The 24,503-nt window shown below is 32.6% G+C and overlaps 1 protein-coding gene across 1 annotated transcript in view; it reads left to right on the forward strand.

The window, feature by feature from the left end:
* The window catches only part of PIK3C3 (phosphatidylinositol 3-kinase catalytic subunit type 3), a 169,010-nt gene that overhangs the window by 89,222 nt on the left and 55,285 nt on the right, over positions 1-24,503 (forward strand). Inside the window, exon 21 of the mRNA XM_074279240.1 lies at positions 2,095-2,169. Coding sequence (XP_074135341.1) covers positions 2,095-2,169 — 75 coding nt within the window. The remainder of the gene's footprint in view (positions 1-2,094; positions 2,170-24,503) is intronic.

The following is a 24,503-nucleotide window of genomic DNA, read 5'->3' on the forward strand; positions in this document are numbered from 1 at the left end:
CTTTAATCAAAGTAGTTAGAATACTAATTTAAAAACAACACTGTAACTTCTAAACGAAAAGTATATTGGTGGTAGCTGAATAGAATTTCTAGGACTACTTTGTATTCCTTGCTTCCTGATATGTCTCTCTCAGGAATGTTCTAGACTCCCTGTTCTGTTAAAAAGCTGTCCTTCTACAACCTTCATAAGCTTCAAAACTTTTCACTATCACATTAAATATGATATATTTCTAACTAATACACGTGGAATTTATTCATTATGTGAGCTGGGACTAAGTTAATATGTTTTGTTTTGTAAACAAAATACCCAAATTTCCACAATTCAAATTAACTTGAAAGGGTAATAATTATTGCTCAAAATGTTTTCGAAACTATTTAAAATTGCTTTTAAAACTTTCATAATATTCTTTTGTATAACCTCATTGCTAACAAAGCTTTCAAGAGCTGATTTGATCTTTTAAAAACTATCTAAAAGATTTTCTGAAAACCAATCAATCAAATAAATAAATAGGTAGTTGGAATTGTTGAGAAGTGGATCTGATTTTCTTGTAAACTGTTGAAGCAATTACAGAACAATTGCAAAATATTTTGAGCTTTGTCAGCATTTTTAATTAAATCTGTCTTCTACAAATAGTCTTGAAGGCCAAGATCCAATTGGTATGTGTTTTAAAAACAAAACACAATTCTCCTTTTTACTGCTTTATTTTCATCAAATAGTGGTATAGTAAAAAAACAAAAAACAAAATAGTGGCCTGAGGCTGAGAATCTTTTTGATTTTGAGTTAGCTTCTTCCCTTTTATTGGTCCAGTGGATAGCAATCCCTGCCCTATCTACCTGAGGTATGGTGAGTGAAACCATGCATCTCAAAGGTCTTTGGGAATTGTAAAATTCTATATGAAAGGTAGATACTGTCATTTTTGTATCCACTTTCATACAAACCACTGTTTACATGCAAACTAGTTGGAACTAATTCCTTTTCTAAGTTTTCAAAGCCTGATGTTTAACAAATGTTATTTTTAATGAATTTCATATGAGAATAAGAGCATATTATTCTACTTTATCATAACTTTAATTTTCTAGAATACTATTACTTAAAGCGCATATTAACACGTTCATTTTCAATGTTTTTTTGCATTTGGACAGAATTGATCTGGCCATTGACAGAAATATTATTGTAGGAGGCAGGCTGTATTTTATAATTATTATTATTTTAGTAAGGGGGAAAACTGATATATCCAAAAGAGATGATGAGTTGTATTTTTAATTCACTGTCATTCTCAAATTCTAGTTTTTCAGCGTCTTTCTTAGCAATGGAAGAAACACAAAAGACAGGAAAGAAAGACAGGAAGAAAACTATCCAAAGATTTTTTTTGTACCCTAACCCTTATCATGTCACTTTTCTTAATGGGTTAGATGGTGTTCATAGCAATGGTGCTTAAAAGCCATTACCACTAAAATGAGTGCATCTATTTTCTCACCTGCTGTCAGTTCAGAAGATTCACAATTTAAAGAAAAAGCTCTTCAGCCATCAGTGTAATCTTGGCAGATAACAGTTTCCTCTGATCTTATCAGGGTGATAACTATTTTTCATATTTCTACAGTTACTTTTTTCCTTTTCAGAATGAGTTTTAAATTGGTATTCATATTTAAATATACAGGCATTCTTTATAATTAAATTTTCTCACATGTGATTTAATCTTTGAACAGTTCTATACTTTTGCAGAATCATATCTTATTTGCAAATTTAGCAGATTTTGCTTATTTCCAAATGATATACTTTTTAGGGGTGTTAAAAATTATAATTTTAATAATAACTTACTGGCATTTATGTAATATGTTTAGATTTTCAAATACTTAACATACATTTAATTTTGTTCACAGAACAACCTGGCAAGGTCAGTAAACCACATATTATAATTATTTTATTTATAACTGGGTAATTTGAGATTAAAATAGTTAAATGATTTGCCTATGATTACATAATAAGTATTGGAAGCAGGATAGTGGTACATACATTATCATCTAATAACATAAATTGAATTTACAAATTGTGATTGTGTTTTTAATAATTGTCTTTTTTGAATTGTCATTGCAGCTGGCTATTGTGTAATTACATATATTCTTGGAGTTGGAGACAGACATTTGGATAACCTTTTGCTGACAAAAACAGGTAATGAAACATGGCAATTAATAAAATTTTGGAGAAGAGTAAATTTATAGAAAGTGTGTAGAGAAGGCTCTCCTATACAAAATCGTTGGTTAATTTTGGTTAGTGCGATTGCTGCTTATTTAAAATACAAAACATATTAATTGATAAGTTTAATGGCTCTCTAGTTCAGCTTACCATCTAATAGAGAAATCTCTAATCTATTATATTTGTTATTCTTCAGTTTCTGTATGTCATAGAGCAACTTATTTACATATAGTACTGGCTGCTAAAATTTTTGGTTTTTTGTAACATTGAATCAGCTTTTTCCCCCCCTCTGGTATAAAAGAACAAAACTTCTTTCTTTTTAAACACACTTATACCTTACTGGAGTCTCTTTTACTAATAGCCAAATAACTATAATCTTCTTAATTGTTCTTCATATTATATAATTTTCAAAGTGTATAGGATCATAGATTTATAATTTTGGGGTTGGAAACAACCATACCATTCTGTTAGTTTTACTCCAGACATACTATTTTTTCATAATGTCTCTTGAATTATGATACCCAGACACACTGACACAATACTTTTAATATAACCAGCCTAAATATGGAAAGACTGTTGGTTTCCATGAAGTAAACTTCTAAATCACTATCTGACACCAAAAATCACATTATCGACAAAATTCACTTTCATTCTACTTAGAAGCTTGTGTGCCTTACTCATGTTAAGTGCTATCTTTAAAAAAAGAAGACAACCAAACCATCCCTTTAAAATTTAGATACCAAGAGAATATTATGTTATAGAATTAGGACTTTGGTCTTGTTAATATGGAAAGGCTAAATTTAAAAAGTTAAGAGAATATAGAATATGGAACCAAAGTAGCAGAGTGATAGGAAGCAGTGTATTGAATTCCTTCATAGAGGTTTTTCCAAAGTATCTAAAAATGCACCAGATTGAATTCTGATGGAGAAATTCAGGGTAAAAAAATCACAGTGAGTCATTTTTTAGCCCAGTTCAGCATACAGCACACAGACACACAAAAAAGTCTGGGTACAATAGGATCTGCTTTGGAGAAGTGCACAGGGAGAGACTGTGCACCAGGACAAGAACAGATCCCATACCCATTTACAGGGCTTCATTGGACCCATACCAAACCATTGATAAGTGTGAACTGGTATCTCTGTCCCCAGTTACTCAGTTCCAGGCAGAGTCCCCAAGCAGACTGACAAAGGGACTTAGTGATAGATTGTTTTTTATATTCTCAGAGAGAAAAGCTCTAGACAGTATAGAAAGGAAAGTTAGAAGCTAGTAGCAGAGGTGTGTATTAGATTCCACTTTAGATCAGAGTCTCATCTAGCTTTGCCTGCAAAGAGAGGAATAACCAGGATAGAAGTCCCAGATCAAAGGGAAGCTTACAAACCTGACACTTTGAACTTGCAGAGCTTCCCAAAGTGACAGAATCTGGCTGCAGTTTGATCAGATCCAAACCCAAGTTGCAAACTGCTCCTTCCAGGAAAGCTTGGCCCAAATATAAAGTCCAGTCAGAAAGTAGGTCAGCAGAATAGGCAAACAAAAAACACGAACCTTACATTAATGAGTTATTGGGGGACAGGGATGCTCAAGTAAAAGATGGGATTAACCAAAAAATATAATACTAAATGCACAAGCCTCTTAGAACCAGATGGCAAAGTTGATATAGAAATAAGCCATTGGTTACCTCTTCAATGAAACCTGAAAATGTAAATTTGCAGGAACATCATAGCCAGAATCCAGTTTCTTGATCAAAGTAAAAACATAGCAAACAGCAAGAGAGAAGGAATTTAAATCCCAATGGTACACAGTAAAGGTCCTACACTATTTAGCAATCACAACTATAAAGAAGAGTACTTGGAATATTTTTCCAGAAGGCAAAGGATATGAACTTACAGACAAGAATAACTAGAAAAACAGTATAATTCTAAGGGAAGAAAAATGAATCTTAAATAAAGGACTTCCAAAGGACTTCTTGATTTAAAAATAATAATAATAACTCAATAAAAGACTTGAACTATGAAAAACCTTTGAAGTTCTGAAGTAGGAATGAAGAGGAACATAAAAAAAGGAGACTTGCATGAATAAATAAAATGGATATACATAAATATATAAAGAATAAACTGCATTCACATATGTGGAAAAGATACACGTATCCTGTGTTGTATCTTCGGGGTAGACCAGTTAGTCAAAGGCTGGAGGTAGTTCAAAGTGATCATTAAGAGTAGAAGGGGGGGGGGGAAGAGAAATAGTCTGAAGGAGAACAAAAAGACAAATTAGGGAAAATTATCTTCACATAATGAGGATCATCTGTGCAAACAAGAATGAGTGGGTCGATAGGCAGGGTTGACACTTGAAACCTACTTTCATCTAAACAGATCAAAAGAATGATATACATAGTTGGTTACAAAAATCCATTTCACTCAACTGGAAAATGAGGGAAAAGACAAAAGAGGAAGGAGAATTCCAGAGGAGGCAGTGTCAAAGGAGAGAAGGGGGCATGTTTAGTAGATGTAAAAGTAAAATATGGGAGATAAGAGATAGTGAGAAATCCAGGATGACTCCTAGGTTGGGAGTCTGAGGAACTTGGAATATGATATTGCCTTCTATATAGTAAGGAAGGTAGGAAGCAGGGAGGATTTGGAAGGAAAGGTAATAAGTTCTGTCATGGACATGTTAAGTTTAAAATGTCTCCTGGATATTGATTTCAAGATGTTGGATGGTTGTTGGAAATGCATGATTAGATTCAGCAGAGAGATTGAGATTGGAAAGGTAGATTTGAGAGTCATCTGCATAGAGATGGTAATTAAGTTCTCTGTAACTGATGAGATCACCAAGTAAATTAGAATAGAGGAAGAAGAGAAGAGGGTGAAGGACAAAACCCTGAGGGACATAGAATGATCTAGAAGAGGATCCCTCAAAGGAGAGAGAGAAGGAGCAACAAATACCTATTTGTAGAGAGAAATGTTCTGTAAAACTTTTTGAAATATGTTGTTCTATTAAGAACACAGAACAACCAATAGAGCACATAAGTACTTTGATTTTGAAATTTAGGAAAATGTAGGGCAAGGCCTTCAGGACTGGGGAGATAGATCTCCTTGGGACTGTCATTGGAAGGAAAGTAGGGATGATTTAGCTTAACATCTATACTGATAGAAAAATGTATCCTTGATAATAAAATCATAGAATTCTTTCTATGTGTTTGTTATTTTTAGAATTTATCTCCATCTCATTATGGACATTTCAAATTGATTACAGAACTCCCTCATGTGAAGTTATTTATTTTTGTGTCTTAGTTCATTTTTAAGACTTGTCCCTCCTTTCTGGACTGATTTTTTTCTAATAATTTTAGGTTTCTTTAAAAGTGTCTATTCTCTCAAAATCTAGGGTAATTGTTAACTTATTAACAATCTAAAGTGGAACAGTTACTTACCCCAAAGCTTCCAATATCTCTATTTCAGCAACAGTTTTCTCTTTGTCAGAATTAGTTCTGGATAGTATGGCCAGAATAGCCAGATTATTGATGAGATCATAGATCCACTGAAATACATACTGTATGTTTATGTGTGTACATATAATACATACATGCATATACACACAGCAGAAATGGTTGTGTATGTATGTATACACACATATGATTCAAATTTAAACTTTAATGAGCACACTACTATTGGCATAAAGTAAATAATTGGAAGTTAACTATTCTTTCAATCACCTCCCAACATATGTTCTGCCAAACACTCTTTAAGAGCACTTAAAAAAAAAAAAAAAAAACACTTTTGTATTTGTGTTCTCAGAGCCTAGATATTATAAGCACTTAATAAATGTTTGATTGTTTTTGTATTTTTATGAATAAAATATCTTTAATCTATGGCTATGCAGGAAGAAGAATGAGAGTTGGATTACATTTATAAAGTTTGTAAAGTAGATATTACCTAATACATTTTGACACACTAACCTAAATCAAGATTTTGTTTAATTTTCTTATTGAAAATGTATTTTAATATTCCAAACTGAAGCTTTATTTTCATGTTCTATTATCCAGTTATGGTTTCCCACTAGAGGGAGCTCTGAATTTGTTTTTAAAGACAAAGACATTGTAGTCAGCTCACATGGACTTGTAAATAAGTGGTTTCCTTTTTTCTTTTCTTTTTCTTTGCAATTTGATTTGAGTTATATTTGTCCATCTGCTTCATAATTGTTTTTTGCAGCCATGAAGGTAGATATTTGACTTGATTGCTTGCATGGAGATTTTTTTTTTTTTTTTTTTTAATTTTCAGGTTTAACATTAAAGGAAATTAGAATATGTAGAAAAAGATTGGCAATTTCTAGAACAATGGTAATTATAATATATTCTGGAACTTTTGAAAACTCTTGATTCATTTTAAAATGATATCATTTGATTAATTTTTCATTAACTTTATCTCAAAGCAATTTCAAGATTTATTAATTAAATAGATGTTTTATAAAAGTATTGTACAGACAGTTTTGACAACTGTTAGACATTTAAATGAAATTTCAAATGCATTCTATTATAGGCAATACATTTCAGTAACTGGTTAATTTTAAATGCTTTAAGCCTCATTTATTTCTTTCTTTGGCACACATTTTAGATTAGTTTATATCCCAATTCTACTGACACTTAAGTTTGTATTTTACTGGACCGAGAATTTTTAAAAACCACATATTCTTTTTGTTTTGCTGCTGTCTAAGCATTTTTGAGGGCAAGGAGATTTTTTGTGTCTTCTACTATTGCCTGTCTTTCCAGTTAGTACTCATAGCTCACCTTGCTACTTTTCCCTCTGTTTCTGCTGGTCATCATTTTTATTTAGTGTTCTTGAAATGAAGAAAGTTTTATGAAATAACATGCATAAAAATGTTTTTAAAGTTTAAACTATGATCCCATTTTAAGGTAGGATCACCAACTTCCAGTTTCTGTGTGTCAGTAATAAATAGGAGAATATAGCTTTTTGGGTCTTGGGACACACAAAAATGAGAGTCTACTTGAGTTTTGTGTTTGTTTTTGGTGGTAGAGGGGGTGGCCGGATGAGAGCTTATATCCTCGATTCTTCTTTACTATGTATATCTAGAAGGTTGCACAGAAGGATCAACCTAAGAACAATAGATTCAATAGGCAATAGTTACTGCTACTAAATTCCCACAATTACAAATTTTCCAAAAATGTAATGCAAAAAAACATGAAGAAATGTTTGTCATTCAATTTTGAGATCTAAATTTTTTCCTAATTCATTTATTTTTTTGGACATTTTAAGGTAATAATATCTCAGAAAAAATTTCCCAAGCAAGTATCAGCTGGTACAGCAGATGGCACTGTATATCCACTAAGCATTCAAAGCTTATAAATTCCTTTGTCAGTAGACAGTAATGTATGTGCATCATTTTAAATGTTCTGGTTTTGAATGAGAATAAATATGTCAATTATTAATAGAACTTCTTGCTTTTCTTTTAAGATGGTGCCTTTGTAGGAGAAATCTTACAACATTTCAGGCACATCCCCAAATTGGAAGAAAAAGTAGAGTTTTAGTCAGGGAGTCTTTAGAAGTAGTTTTAGAAAGAACACTCAAGAAAATGTATGAGGGCTCAATTCATCCGGAACATAACTTAATTGTATTTGGATTATTTATTTATTTATTTATTTGTTTTAATTTTTATTTTTTTTTGAGAAGGTTATCTTGGTTATTATCAGGTATTCATGAAGGAAAATACAGAACTGGGCAGGAATTCAACCTAGTCCTCACTGTGTTTGGAATAACTATTTAATTCTCATTGTTTGTGAAGCTTATAGTATAATTAGCATGTTGCTCCTTGATAAAATGTGAAGTACTAAAACATACATACCCAGAGAATTGGACTCTGAGTTAGGAGTCAGACATGGATCTTGGGAGTGAGGTGGTACTGACTGTGTAGCCTAAGGCTACTTTAGCCTATCTACTTGTCAGTTACTCTGTCTTTGAAATGAAAAGAAAGCTCTATCTTTTTCTCTGGACTTCATAGTGAGGACTAAAATGATGAAAATTTAATTTTTTTGAATTTTTTGGAAGAGTACAAAATAAAGCATTTTGGACAATCTTTTATCATTTCATTTTATTAAGTCTGATGATCATTAGAATTTTCTTGAATTGGTTCAAATTCCTATTATCTAGTCTTACCATGGAGCTAAATGAACAGTGACTTTTTCTGGTTGTATAGATAGATATAGTTTTTAGATTTCACTATCACTTTTTCAAACTTCTCTTCCAAAATTTTGCTTTATTTAAGGGTTGAAAAAAATAATCTTTAGAATCTTTTTAGACTACAGTGTCAAATTCAGTTAGAAACTGGGGCCATTTCCTGTAGCTGTATATTGACTTATAAACTACATATTAACATTATCTGTTTTTTGTTGTTGTTGTTGTTGTTGTTGTTGTTGTTTTTTAACATGTCCCAGTTACAGGTTTTTGGTTTTTTTTTCCCCCCTGAGGCTGGGGTTAAGTGACTTGCCCAGTGTCACACAGCTAGGAAGTCTTAAGTGTCTGAGACCAGATTTGAACTCTGGTCCTCCTGAATTCAAGGCTGGTACTCTATCCACTGCACCACCCAGCTGCCCCTATTGTCCCACACTGGCTTGTGTGACACTTCTGTTTTAAGGTATTTCTGGACTTATACATATTTCCAGTAACCCTTCATTTCTATATAGTGGGGGAAAAGCTTCTCATTTGTTCATTAACATAGTTATAGCTTTTCTGTATTAAAAGCCAAGTAGCAGTGTTTTAAAAATAACATAGCACAGTTGTAATTTTTTTTTTTTTTCAGAAAGTCTGATACGATCTTAATTTTTTGTCCAAGTATTTGTTTTATGTAAAAGGAAACAATCTTCTACTAATAAATGTTTTTATAACAATAGTAAATCAGATATTTGCATTTAAGTCTATCATGGTATATTTAATATTCTCACAGAAAACCATATGCCTCAGAGTTGCCTTCACAATGTATTTTTTTATTCCCATAAATGTAAGGGTGACTCATATAGTGTTGTATACTCAGTAGGTACCCAATGAATGCCTATTAAGAGAATAAATAAAATGGGTTTTTCATATCAGTTTTACCTGTTTTAGGGCTTAGCAGGTTTCTAGGTTTAGCTTTATATTCCATCCAGAGTTCTATTTGTAGGCATAATAAAGTTTTCTGTTTAAATTATCTAGATTGCCTCTGTAGGGTTCATAGGGAATTCTGTGGCTGAATTTCTTTTCTTTTTTTTTTTTTTTTTTTTTTTTTTTTTTTTTGTTTTGTTTTGTTTTATCTTTGCATGTATTTATTCATAAAATAAAAAAGCTATTATAAAAATTCATTAAAATATCTTAGCATAGTTTTAGGTTAGAAGGAGTTTTGTTTGTTTATTCTCCCAATTGTTACAATAGAAAAGGAATATTACAACAACAACAACAAAATTGACCAGGGAATGAGATTATCTTTTTTTGATATTTCAATGTCATTAGGAGTACTATTTATTTATTTTTATTTTTTTTATTATTTTTTTTTAATTTTTTGACAGTATATATGCATGAGTATTTTTTTTATAACATTATCTCTTGTATTCATTTTTCCAAATTAACCCCTCCCTCCCTCTACTCCCTCCCCTAGATGACAGACAATCCCATACATTTTACATGTGTTACAATATAACCTAGATACAATATATATGTGTAAATCCCATTTTCTTCTTGCACATTAAGTATTAGATTCCGAAGGTGTAAGTAACCTGGGTAGATAGACAGTAGTGCTAACAATTTACATTCACTTCCCAGTGTTCCTTCTCTGAGTGTGGCTGAATTTCTTAAGGGGAAAAATTTTTTTTCAGGTGTTTTAGCTGAATCATTTTGCTTAAGTACTTTAAACCATATTATGGAGCATTTGTAACAGATCACATAGAAAAAGTGAGATTTTGAACAATTTTAACCTGTTTTGAATGAAGGTAATCTCTGTAATAACTAGAACACACAAAAGAATACTCCAGACAATTTTCCATTTCAACCACAAATAATTTAAAGTCATATTCAGTTAATTTAAGTATGCCCTTTAAATATTTTAAAACTTTCAAGGATAATTATCTTCTCTATGAATAGCTTTCTATCAGCTAAGTAGCATACTTCATATTATGAATGTTTTGAATTCTCACAACTTCACTAAGTCAAGTCAGCAAGCTTGTCTAAAAAAATCCTTAACACTGTAGCATTAGAGACAGAGCTCTCATCTTGAAGGAGGCCAAATGACCCTAGTTGTTATGGCTTTACTATGGTTCAGAAGACAGGAACTTCTTGAGTTAAGGAAGGTAAATGTTAATTTTGCATAGAGAGTAGAGATGAATTTGGATTGGAGTAATTGAAAAAAAAAAGACTTTTTCAAGGAAATGGAAATTGTCATATGGATAGAATTTGGAATTTAGATTGAGAGATGAAAGAGATTTCTGAGTTATCTAGATAAGTGGAAAGGGGAAAAGTTGAACATTGCATTAGAAACAATGAACAAAAACCAAAAAGCAAGAGTGGATATTAGTTTTGTGTGGAACATCCAAAAAGTTGGCCCAGTTAGAGTAGAGAGTCTGGAAGGGAGTAAAAAATTAGTTGGTGTCATAAGATAGAAAGAAGGCTTTTGATACCTTCTTCTTAGTTTATTTTAAAATTTAGTTTCTATCATTGTGACCAAAACCACTTTATAGATCACTTAAATAATCTGCATGCTAATAAACTGTTGTGGAAGTAAAATTTTCATCATCTTATGTACATTAAATCAGTGCTTTTAAGTGAGTCTGTGTTCCTAGGCAAATCACTTCATTGCTTTGAATTTGTTTAATCATCATGTAGGGCTTGACCAAGATAAGTGGCAGCATTAATTCAGGCTCTCTCCTTGCCCATTTTTTTTGCTCTTTGCCTATGATTTAATTGTTTTAAGAAACTCTTCTTCCAGTGCAGGCCTTTAACAACTTTTCTGCAACTTACAGCCTTACAGGGTTGTCTGGATTCAGTTAAGATGTTAAGCTACTTTTTCAGGATCATGCCAACTGTACATGTCAGGATTTGAATTGAAGTCTTTCTGGTTCATTTTGTCATTTAGGACAAACTGCCAGTCTTTTCTAGATATGCTTTTTAAGTGGGGGTGATCCCACCAACTCATTTATGGTAGGCTCCAAGTAGTGTAATGGAGGATGATTAAAGATGTATTGATGCCTTATTCTAATACTGGGATGGATAGATATTAGACTAGTAAAGCTACTCTTATGTAAGTAATCTCTAATATCTCTTTCAGGTTAAAAAAAAAAAACAAGTTATGGTATGATTTATAAAATGATAGGATTACCAGCTATGTTTTTATTAAAAATGGTTACTGTACTTTATTTCTATCTTTTTTCCCTCCTTCCTCCCTGACTTCGGCTCCCATTTTAGCTAGACACACATACTTTGAGTTGTATAGGCACTAATTGAAGTAGCATTCAATTCAACAAGCATTTATTCAATTCTTTTCCCCTTTTGATATTGAAAAACCCAGGATGTCTGGGACTGTTTTTATCTTTTAAATAACCATCATTTTCAAGGGTAGTAGTTGAATTCAGATCTTTCTTCTTTGAAACACTATCTACTGTACCATATAATAAAAGCTTAAAAAATACTTATTGGTTAATTGGTTAATAATTTGTTATGAGCAAGATACTGCTTTTTTTCCCTAAGAATAAAAATATTACCATTGACCTATTTTGAGTTTGAATTTAACTCATACATGCACACATACAACTCATAATGAACAAAGAATTTAAAATAACCTTTTCTTTTTTTTAAACTAGGTATTTACTATTCAGACTTAGATATGTACTATAATTTGATCATCAAAGTAAAGTTCAGTTTACTCTGAGGCAGCTAGGTAGATGACACATTGGATAAAATGGATAAAGTGTTAGCTCTTAAAAACCAGTCTCAGATGGTTCTTAGCAATGTAATCTTGAACTAGCCGCTTTTGCTTGCATTAGTATTTTCATCTATAAAATGGGAATGATTAAAGCACCTACCTCTCAAAAGTTGTTGAGGGAATAAAATAAGCACATTTGTAAAATACTTTGCAAATCATAAGACTTCTTAAATGTTACTACTTTTTTTTTTTAAAGGACACTTTGGAATTTTATATGTCCTTTTCCAAAGTATCAATAATCTTCTTGCCTCTCTATTCTTCACAATAATATTGGTTAATTCTTTTCTCAAAGAAATTCCTTTTTTGGTATAAACTTTATTTTTGATAGTATTCTTTGAATGTTGACAGGATACATGAATACTCAGAAACAGGCCCAGCAATGTATCTTAAATTTCTGGCAGTTTGTACTGGAAAGGGGGAACTTATTTTCTCTCCTAAGCTAATTGCTTTAAGTATCTCTTTTCATGTTTCCAGAAGAATATAGAAGAATATAAAAAACATTAGTGCCTATTCAGGAATGATCTCCTGATTTCCACACATTTAAATCCAGGTGTTTTCTGAGTCCATCTTGCACTCTACTATGTACCATTGCTCTTGTTCTCTTCTCCAAATAAATGTATTATATGGATATATTAATATTTATAGATATGTGTATAGCTGTATATAAGAGATTATTGTGAATTTAATAACAGATAGAAGGCTAGCTTCACAGCCTCAGAGGCTTGGACTCAAGAACTGCTTCTGAAATAGTGGCTGTTGACCCTGAGTAAGTCACAGTTCAGTCTTCAATTTCTTACTATTTACTAATTCATTTCCCATTACCTATATATCGCATCCACAAAAAGATCTTCTCTTGATTCTGCTGTCCTCTCAACTCTTTTCTCTTTAATATAATTTGCTATTTAAAAAAAATTATTGATAATTTGTTTTAATATCACCATAATTTCCTCTAATTACCCTTCCCTCTGAAAGAGCCATATGGGCCCATGTAAAAAAAATAGTATTTTTGTTATTTATATGTACACGCATATAGTTGTAAATTATTCATATTTTGTACACTGAACCTTTAAAAGACAAATTTGATAAAAATATTTTTCCTTCTTCATCTATTTCATTTCTTAACCTAGATGCATTAAATTTGTTGATTCAAAAGCTGTTGATTTGCAAGTAATCAGAATTAGTTATTTTGTCTTTAATTTTTTTTCCTTCTTGGTTAAGAATATATCTTTCAGGGGGAGCTTGGTGGCACAGTAGATAGAGCATCAGCCCTGAATTCAGGAGGATCAGAGTTCAAATCTGGTCTCAGACATTAACACTTCCTAGCTGTGTGACCCTGGGCAAGTCACTTAACCCCTGCCTCAGGGGGAGAAAAAAAATAATATATTTTTCATAACTATTAGAAAGGTATAATCTGCTTTTTTAAAATATTAATGGCACATATTTAAGGTATATTATAGAATATGGCACAATGTATTAATCTAGTCTGATTTCTGGTAGACTATTTTCCAGTTTTCCTAGCACGGAGTTCTTTTCTAAGCAATATATTTTCTGTTTTATTGACCATTTTGTTAGTTCAGTTGTTTATGATTTTCCTTTAATTTGTTCCATTGTTCTACTTCTCTGTTTTTTAACAAGTATCAGAAGGTTTTGGTGCTTGTAGCTGTATAATATAGTTTGAGATCTTGACTATTCCTACTTTGTCTCTTTCTTTTCATTATTTTTTAGATATAATAATTCTTTTGTTTTTTCAAAAGAAATTTTTTATTTTATGGAGTTTTGAAAATTATTGCTATAACTATTTGGTATAGTTTTAAAGGTGTAAATTAATTTTGTTAATGCTATCATTTTTACTATGTAGTCCTGTATCATACACGGACAGTGAATATTTTCCCAACTATCTTTAAATTCTTTGTTCCTTTAAGAAACATTATATAATAGAATCTATTCAAGTATTTTTTTTTTTGGTAGATTGATCCCTTGATGTATGCATTTTGTAATAATTTGAAATGGGATTACCCTATTATGGCCACTTGCATTTTATTATTATATAGGAATGCTGGTGATTTTTATTCATAAAAGTCTGGTGAAGGTGCATTTTGTAGCCTGCAATATTGCTAAACCTATTGCTTCATTTAATATCTCCACTAATTCCCTAAAATTTTCTAGGTAAACTGTAATTTTCAGCATACAGGAATAGTTTTATTTTTTTTTTCCTTATCTCTAAGTTGTGAATTGTTTTTTCTTACCCTGTTGCTACTGAGAACCTTTCAAGAACAACATCAGATAATAGTGAGGGAAGTGGGCTTCTTTGCTTTACTCATGTATTTACTTGGGAAGATTTTAGTATATTTCTATTTCCTGTCTGTGATGCTTACTTTTGGTTTTAGATACTTTTCATAAAGATCCTTATATATCTCTATACTATATGATTTTTAGCATAACTGAGTACTCTTTGTCAAAGTTTTCTCCACATCATTTGCCACACCTACATTATTCCACAGTAAGGTGTTTTAATATATTTTAATTTTCATGTGATTAATTATGGTGATTATTTTTCTAATGCTGAATCTTCTTTGCCTCCCTGGTATAAATCCAAGTTGGTCACAATGACTGATTTCTTGGATGCATCACTGTAGACCTATGTTTGTCTTGGAAAAGAAATCTGATGAGAAGTTTTCATTTTCAGTTTTTGAGAATAATTTGCATACTATTGATACCAAGTTTTCTTAAATGATTAAACAACATAACAAAATTTCTTGACAAAGCTAAAATTGGGAAAATGATATTATTTAAAAATATACATTAACAAAATAAGAAAGGACAGGATTAATGAACTCAGTGTACATTTTAAAAATTAGAAACCCAGCAAATAGCCAAAGTTCGCATAAAAAAAATCATTTTTAAAAATTAGTGGAGAAAGTGGTAAATTGGAAACAAAACATCTATGGAAATGATAGACTCAAAATTACATCTTTTAAAAGACTAGTAAATTGATAAATATTGAATCATTCTGATTAAAATGAAAAGGACAGACAATCATATCAGTAAAACAAGAAATGAACAAGATAAAAATTACAGCAAAAGCAGAAGTAATAAAAAGAATTATAAGAACCCATTGTGTTCAGTTATAAACTAATAAAACTGAGGAAACAAAGTAAGAAGATTGTCTTCAAAAATATAAAATACCCAAATTAGGAGAAGGTCAAATAGACCTTCTCAAATAGAGACCTTAAATAATTCAGACATAGGGAAGGAACTAGAACCAAAGAAAAGGCTCCCAAGTCCCAATTCATATGCTCTATTATTTCTTTTCTCATACATCTCTTCTCTTTCAGAGCCCAACTAAAAAAAGTGATCTGCACTCATCTCCAGTTCTTCTTTCATTTACTTTTCACCCTCTTATGCTCAACCTTGTTGCTCAGTTGAAACTGTTCTCTTCAAAGTCTGCCAAATGTGATGGCTTTTCTCAGGTCTTATGTCACTTGACCTCTTTGTAGCATTTGACACTGTTGACTCCCTCATCTCTGAATATATTCCTCTCTGGGTTTTTGTGATACCACTATTTCTTGGTTCATTTACCTGTCTGACCTTTCCTGCTCATTCTCTTTAACTGGATGTCATCTGGTAAATATCATTCATATTTTCCCTCTCACTGTGGGGTGACCTTCTGGAGCTTCTGGCTTATATCACCAATTTCCTCTTAGAACTTTTTAGTAAGATGTCCCACAGGCATCTCTGAATCAATATATCTAAAACAGAACTTATATTTCCCCTAAACGACAATTTTTAAAAATTTTCTCCCATTTCTGTCATCACTATCCTTCCAGCTCTCCAGTATATCTACTTTGGTATCATCATTCAGAGGGCTAAAACTCCAAAAATGTGTGCTTGAATTGGACAAACACTTAAGGCTAATTACCTATTTGATTTGAGACAATGACTATTAACATATATGTGGATAAATGGCTCTTCTCACCATTGGTTCTTGCTGAATGTTTGCTGTTAAGATAATCATTGGCAAGGATTGGAGGGTGGAGGGAGAGAGGCCAGAGGCACTTGGCAACAGGAAGAGGAAGAGAGAGGTTGGTGACTCCAGATTCCAGAGTCCAGGAGAGATCTTTCACTTCTCCCCCTAAAGACCAAGGACTTTAATTTATCCTGACTCTGGCTGACCTTTAAGCCTTGCAGGGAGCTAGCCTGTATTTTATAATTGAGTCTTTATTCTTCCTAATTCCTCACTGCACTTCCCCCACCATGTCCATGTGGCAAAATTTTGTTAATTCTAATTCCACCATATTTCTCACATTTATCTCCTACTCAGTAGCCATATAATTGCTATCTTATGTGAGGCCCATATTGCTACTTTTTCTGGATTAATATAGGAGTTTGCTGATTCAGTCTCTCTTTCAGTCTCTTCCCTGTCTATCCTCTACAACACTTCTAAAGAGATATTTCACAAATTCAGATCTTACCATATCACTTCTTGGCTCAAAAAGCTCCAATGCCACTCTGTTGCCTTTAGGGCAACATGCAGAATCCTCTGTTTGACAATCAAAACCCCAAACAATCTGATTCCAGACTTCTTTTCCTGTCTCCCTAAACAGTGCTATTTTTCTAAATACATATGTCAGCTTTCACTTTTATAAGACTTTGTGTTCTAATTTTTTCTCCCTACTTCCCTTACCTCCACCCCCTTTATCTCCTGTCTCCCCAAAACAGTAAGCAATATAATATAGGTTAAATATGTGCTATCCTTTTAAACATATTTCTATATTTGTCATGTTGTGAAAGAAAATTTTCCTCTTAGAATTTGGATGTTGTACCACTTTCATTCATATACGTTTAATACTGATATTACTTCATTATCAATGGTACTCTTTAGCAAGATGTCATTTCCTTCCTTATCTCTTTTAATTAGACCTATTTTTGCCTTTATTTGGTCTAAAATCAGAATTGCTACCCCTGGTTTTTGTTTTTTTGGGGTGGTTTTTTTTTTTGGCTTCAGCTGAAACATAATATATTCTGCTCCAGCCTTTTATTTTCTCTGTATGCATCTCTCTGTTTCTAGAGCATTCCTTGTAAACAACATATTATAGCATTTTGGCCCTTCCTTCTTCCAGTTGTTAGATTGCATTTCCTCCACTCCTTCACCTCTTAGAATCTCTAGATGCATTGAGGATTCACTTCAGATGCCTTTTCTTCCATGAGATCTTTCTACATCCTCCTTGCTACTAGTTTCCTCCTTGAAATTACCTTTTGTAATGTTTTTAACCTCTTTAAATGTTGCTTCCTTCTATAAAAGTTCCTTGAGGGCAGGGGCTGGTTTGGCTTTGCTATCCAAGGTACTTGACCATAAAAAATAAACCTGTTGCTGAGTGGCCAACCAAATATTAAAAATCTGGTCACTAGAGCTATCTGAAAGTAAACAGAAATTAACGTAAAAAGGATAAACACAGGGATTTTACTCATAGATACTTTCATCAATCCAGATTGCAACCCTTTTGTAATTTAGTAGGAAATTTCTAGATTTACTAAGGCTCAAAATATTCATTGTTCTGTGAAACTAACATAATGCTAAGCTTCTCAGAACTTATTTGTTTGGTCCTCAGATGGGGACCAGACAAATCCTCAGAATATTTTAAGTTTTTCAAGAAATAAGAATGTATAATGTGACTCAGTGCTCTTGAGTATCCAGGTTCATTCTGTCTTCTATGTGTCACAATGGAATATCAGAATCGAATTTTAACGAAAAAAATGTAATTAGTGAAGTTCAATGAATGCTCATGGCTTTGTGCCATTTGGCTTTCTGGATCATTTTTTTAGTGTCTAATTCTGAAATAGCTGTTTATGTGTGCGTGTTTTATTTTGCATTTTTCCCTCATCAGTACATAACAGTGATCAAATCTCAGACTGTACTTACATCTTTATGATTATGAAATAAGATATAGTAAGCGGCATTGGCTGTCTGGGGATTGGTCTCTTTTCATTTGAATAGATGACATTGCCAAACTCAGACATGACTGAAGATGAAGTTCTTTTCTAACTTAATTACCTAACTTCCAGCAACTTTTTGAATGTGTTTATAGAATATGTTTCAGTATATAAAAAGCCTGACAGCCGCTGATGCAGGATATTGCTTCCCCTCCTTAAACAATTTTGCATTTTTTTCTGCTCTGATTTTTAGGAGAGGTGATTTTTCATGATTTGTCATGTCTTTGTTGAAAGTTGAAAATTTCAAACAAGTAATGCATCGAAGAACCCTCTTGGAAGGAATATTCTAGTTTATTAAATTGACAGAAACAAATAGCTAAAAGATACTTAGAGGTGTATTTGTACTGTGTTTTCACAGAACCAGCTTTCTGCACAACAATTTTCAGCCTCCTAACATGTGTGTTCTCTAAAAACATTGTGTAATAAGAACATCTTGGAAAATCTAGAAATCCAGCATGTTTCAGAGAAATAGAACAAAAAAGAAATGGGAAAAAATATAGGCCCAAAAGGGAAAATTTCCTTAAAGTTAGACCACTTCAGGAGTCAGCAGGCTGCCTGAAGACATTAGGAGCCCCCTCACTGGAAGCTTTCCAATAGAGACAGGAGGATGACATGTTAAATATGATTAAGAGCAATGGAGTTTGGACTGTACAGTGTCTTAGAAAAACTACATTTTCTATATTATATCGCATAACTTTGTTAACTATTTTCCAATTATGCTTTAATCTGGTTCACAATACTTGCCTGCTATCCTTTCTGTGAGCTTGATACTTCTGCTGTAGAAAGTATCCCTGTTTAAGGATGGGATGACTCTCTCTATGGCTTCTGATGGCCCTTTAAGTTAATTGTTTTTAATCTAGTCTGGTTGAAAGGTAGAACATGAGAACAGCAACGGTATGAGAAATTTTAGTATAAGGATTGAGGCTATACTTAGTGAGTTCCTGAAAGATCTTTCTGTAAGACCTTTTTTCTTCCTTTGGTCTCCTTTCTCTCCACTCTCAGGGGATCAAATGGCAGTCTTCTACTTCTAAGTTAACTATGCTGCCAGGGCTTTCCTCAAGAGACAGGACTCAATGGCCTTGAAGTCCTTTCCATTCTCAAAGTCTGTCATCTGACATCATCATTAATTGCTATTTCTTAAAGTACTTCCCTTTCTTTTGTCTTTTTTGTCTATAGAATATTACTTACCTGTATAAAACAAAATAAATACTTGTCCTTTCTACTTCCTTGAGTTACAGTTATTCACTACATAACTTCTAAAAATGTAATTAATACTCAATTTTTTTCACTTTCTCACAGTTGATTTTTTTCTTCTCTCAATCCATTGAAACATTTCAGAGCCACAAGTGACCTCTCTGTTGTCACATTATTTCCTGGCTTCTGTGATACAAAATTTTCTCTGTGCATCATTCTTACCTTATCTTATATTTATGTTTCAACCTCTGATTGTTACATCTTCTCTCTCTCTCTCTCCCCTCTCCTCCTGTTTCCATTTCTGCAATTTCTACTGCTCTGGACATGGGAGGCGCTTAAAGATAATTCAAGGAAAGAATTTAGATTTGCATCTAATAACATAAATAGTTCATTTATGAAAGTGGAATAAGCTAATTCCCAGATTGATGAGTTTTAAACTTTATTTAAACAATGGATTAATCTACCAAAAATGAGTTTAAAATTTCACCATTTAAAAAATAAAAACATTCACTATTAGATGTCACCAATTTCACATCATTCTCTTCAAGTTATCTAAGTATGCTAAGCTATCTTGAACTAAATTTTAGAAATTTCACAATGTTTCTTATGCAAATAATAGAAAATTTAATTAGCACTTCTTATTCCCTGTGTATTGAGGATCTGATTCAAAAGAATGTAATTATAGTCAGCAGAATTGATTTGTTTTATTCATACTTTAGTTCTTGAATGTTCAAGGTGATGGATTTGAATAAAACCAAACTCCCCAAACTTCTTAATTAAACATGTTTTCAGCTTCATGCATTTTCCTAAAGCCCTATTAGTTTCATTTAGAGAAATTGACTTTTAAAAAGACATTCTCTTTGGTATGTATGAAGATGAATTTTCTTGAAACATTAATAGCCTCTTTACAAATACAGGCTCAGAACTTATAATGCTTAATAGTTGTTTCATTATCAAGCCCCTGATTCTTTTATATCTTTTAATTAGGCTGTAATCCTGATTTTTGTGGATACTGTTATAAGAAATCAGACTGTGGTGGAATGGGAATTTTGTATTTCTAGCTGGAAGCTAATAACAATGAACTTCTGAATTCCAATATAGCATGAAGTAAAACATGAGTTAACTGAGTATCTGTAGTGAATTACTCAGTCTTCAGAGTGCATTAATCCAGACTATTGGGGTACCATTTAATGTATAAGAACAAATAACTTGACTTTTAGAAAATGAACGTACTTATAAAACGTAAAACATTATTGTGTTTAAGATTATAATTATGTATATAAAATTACCCTATCTTATGTACAATGGGTGGACAAAAGAGAAAATTTCATGAATCATTTGACAAATTTCCTTGCTACAAACTATAGTTATTACTTTTTTGTTATTAATAATAATGTTTCCATGACTTTGGGATTTTGTTTGTTTGTGGGAATTTTCATTTAACTTATTGATTTCTTTTTCTTTTTTTTATTCATCTAATTCTTCCCTTAGGTATTTTTTCTTTATGTGCCTCTTTCTTTTTCTTTTTCTTTTTCTTTTTTACTTTTTTTGAGGCTGGGGTTAAGTAACTTGCCCAGGGTCACACAGCTAGGAAGTGTTAAGTGTCTTGAGACCAGATTTGAACTCTGGTCCTCCTGAATTGAAGGCTGATGCTCTATCCACTGCACCACCTAGCTGCCTGTATTATGATTTTAAAGAAAAGTTCGGATTCGCTTCTATAAATGACGCTCTCAAGCTCAGTTAAAAAGTGAAAGTAAAAAGTTTTAATCAAATAAGACAAGGTACAGACAATTTAGATTTACGTAAAAAAAACAAATAGAAATAAGAACAATTAACAATATGACAGTTATAGCAGATAGAGGAAGAGAATACATCACCAATTCAAGGGAACCTCAAAAACTCAAATGGCTGGGAGCCCTGTTTCACTCTCAATCAACTTGAATTGTGTAAAGATTTTCCCGAGCGAAGCGTCCTTTCCGCCGGTGAAGCTCAACTATGTTATAAAATGCTGGCCTTTTATATGTTTTTAGACAAAGAAGACTCTCAGCCAAGAAATTTGGCACATATACGTGTGCAGAGTACGTGACAATTCTGTATGTTGACTCATTCCATATAGTCTATATCTTGACATGTTTCCTTATCAATTGTATATGCTCGGGGAGGAAGCCACCCAGCCCTAAGCATAAACATTCCCAGGAATGGGTAGTTCCTTGTATCTATTGTCAAGAACATACAGAGTTCATGGAACGGTCAAATTCCCATATTTTAGAAGCTCAGGCCTGTTAGATTTGAGTGAGCTTATAATTCTAATATGAAATCTTAATTTCTTATTCATTGCCCCATCTTTTTTTTTTTAATAATTTTTATTTACCAGATATATGAATGGGTTATTTTACAACATTGACAATTGCCAAACCTTTTGTTTTAATTTTTCTCCTCCTCCCCCCTCCCCCATGGCAGATTGACCAATACATGTTAAATATGTTAAAGTATAAATTAAATACAATATATGTATACATGTCCAAACAGTTGTTTTGCTGTACAAAAAGAATTCAGACTTTGAAACAGTGTACAATTAGCCTGTGAAGGAAATCCAAAATGCAGGTGGACAAAAATAGAGGGATTGGGAATTCTATGTAGTGGTTCATAGTCATCTTCCTGAGTTCTTTCGCTAGGTGTTGCTGGTTCAGTTCATTAATGCTCTATTGGGACTGATTTGGTTCATCTCATTTTTGAAAATGGCCACATCTATCAGAATTGATCAACATATAGTATTGTTGTTAAAGTATACAAGGATCTCCTGGTCCTGCTCATTTTACTCAGCATCAGTTCATGTAAGTCTCTCCAGGCCTTTCTGAAATCATCCTGTTGGTCATTTCTTACTGAACAATAATATTCCATAATATTCATGTACCACAATTTATTCAGTCATTCTCCAATTGATAGGCATCCACTTAGTTTCCAGCTTCTGGCCACTACAAAGAGGGCTGCTCTGTGCCTTTTTCTAAGAAGGATTTCCTTTCTTTGTTGTTTTCATTAGTTCTTATTCCTTTTTTTAATTATGAAATTTTTTTATTCCATGTCTAAATACTTATTATATATTTTTTTAAAGCAATTCAGTTAAAGCTTCTGAATTATCAAACTTGAACTCCTTCTTTTATTTAATTTCTTATGTTGTTACCTTTGTAGCTCTGGTCTCATTGTTCCTTTTTTCCTGTTGTATCTATTAAGTTCAGTATAAGAAATTTATCAATTCGTGAAAGATAGAAGCATTTCCACATAGTAGAAATTAGCCGATTTCAAATCATATAGCTCACTTCTGTCCTCTATCCTCATCTTCATGTTTTCAGTGAAGTCTCTCTGGGTCCGTAATTCCTCACTCTTCTGGGTGATGCTTACCTCTAAGAAGTATAATTTTCTTTTTTCTTAAGTAGAATGCTGTCTTTGGAGGTTCTCAGAAAGTGGTTTAAAACTTGCCCTAGATTAGAACCATTATAAGATAGTTGTCTTCCATTATTGTCCCACTATTTTAGTACTTTCCTTTTATCATCTTTAACATTTTCTCTTTTTTTTTTTTTTACATTTTTAAAAATGTTATTTTTAACTTATCCACAATATAATACAGTAAATAGATGAATATATATATACATATATATATATGATATGCTATTCCTTTCAAATATATAACAAAAAAATCATGTAAATTTTTCACTGCCTCCCACTAGCCTTAGAGATGGCTATCACTAGACACAATTAGGTAAATCAGTGGAATAGATATTATAGACAATTTATAGCAGCAAATAAAATGACATTGTGTTTGTTAAATATAAAGACTTAAACTTTTGGAATAAAATTCATTATTTGGTAAAAATTATGGAAAAATTAGAAAGCAGTATGGCAAAAATTGGGCATGGATCAATTTCTCACATTATCAAAATATAGGGTTAAAATGAATTCATGACCTAGATATTTTGCAAGAAAATCACAAGAAAATGGAACATTGTACTTTTCAGATTTGTGGATAGGTAAATAATTTATGAATTAAAAAAAGAGCAAAATTAGGTCTAAAATGGAAATTTCTCCCTTTGTAGCCACTTTTCTTGTTGAAAAACTGCAGAAGGGGACAGTTAGGTGGCGCATGGATAGAGCACCAGCCTTGAATTCAGGAGGACCAGAGTTCAAATCTGATCTCAGACACTTAACACTTCCTAGCTGTGTGACCCTAGGCAAGTCATTTAACCCCAGCCTTAGGGGAAAAAAAAAAAAGAAAGACTACAGAAATTACCTTCTTTTCTCTGTTCATTTATAGATCTTTATCAGTCACCTCCCATAATCTCCATTATGTAGTTGATTAATTGAAATGCAGTGTAACTTAATACTCATCATTAATTAGTTCTAGAAGGCATAACCAGTGGCCACCACCTTCACCTCAGCTTCCATTGCTACTGTTCAAACCACCATTGCTTCTCTTGCTGATTCTCCTATGAAGTATATCTTCCACTGTGTGCCCTTCCAGCACTAATGTTTTGGGAACTAGGGGATTATACACTGTAGCCACATCACCCTGCAGGAAATCCCCATGACCTGCTGGTCATTGTGCATGACTTCTGTATCATGGCTGCACCTTGACAGTCCTGCACTCTGCAGCCCTCCCTGGAGAGGAGCTGTGCATGGCAGAGGTCAGTAGCAGCAGTGATGGGGGCTGGGCAGCGTGCCTGGACAATCTCACATCCCTACTCTCAATCAAGACAACAAAGTGCAAGGAATGCTGAGTAAGCATCAAGTGCTAAATCATATTTTTCTCATAGAAATGTGTAGAATTTCAAATTTTGATGACTTTCAAAGCAGAAGAATGCTGAGGTACCACTGCATCATCAAAGTTTTGATAACAGAAAAGTCTATAGAACAGAATGGCTAAAATAGGAAGGAGACACTTCTTAATAGTATTTTATTTTTATATTTGTATGGAAAGGTAGTTTTCAAAATTTACTTTATAAAATTTTGAGTTCCAGATTTTTTCTTCCTCCTTCCTCTCTTACCTCCTTCCCTTACTTCCCCTCTGCCCAAGATAGGAAGCAATCTGATTCGTGTGCAATCATTTTAAATATTTTCATATTGTCATGTTGTGAAAGAAAAATGAGAAAAGAAGAACCACAAGAAAGAACAAACAACAGAAAAAG

The sequence above is a fragment of the Sminthopsis crassicaudata genome, chromosome 1 (assembly GCF_048593235.1).
Source record: "Sminthopsis crassicaudata isolate SCR6 chromosome 1, ASM4859323v1, whole genome shotgun sequence".
In the NCBI taxonomy this organism is placed as follows: domain Eukaryota; kingdom Metazoa; phylum Chordata; class Mammalia; order Dasyuromorphia; family Dasyuridae; genus Sminthopsis; species Sminthopsis crassicaudata.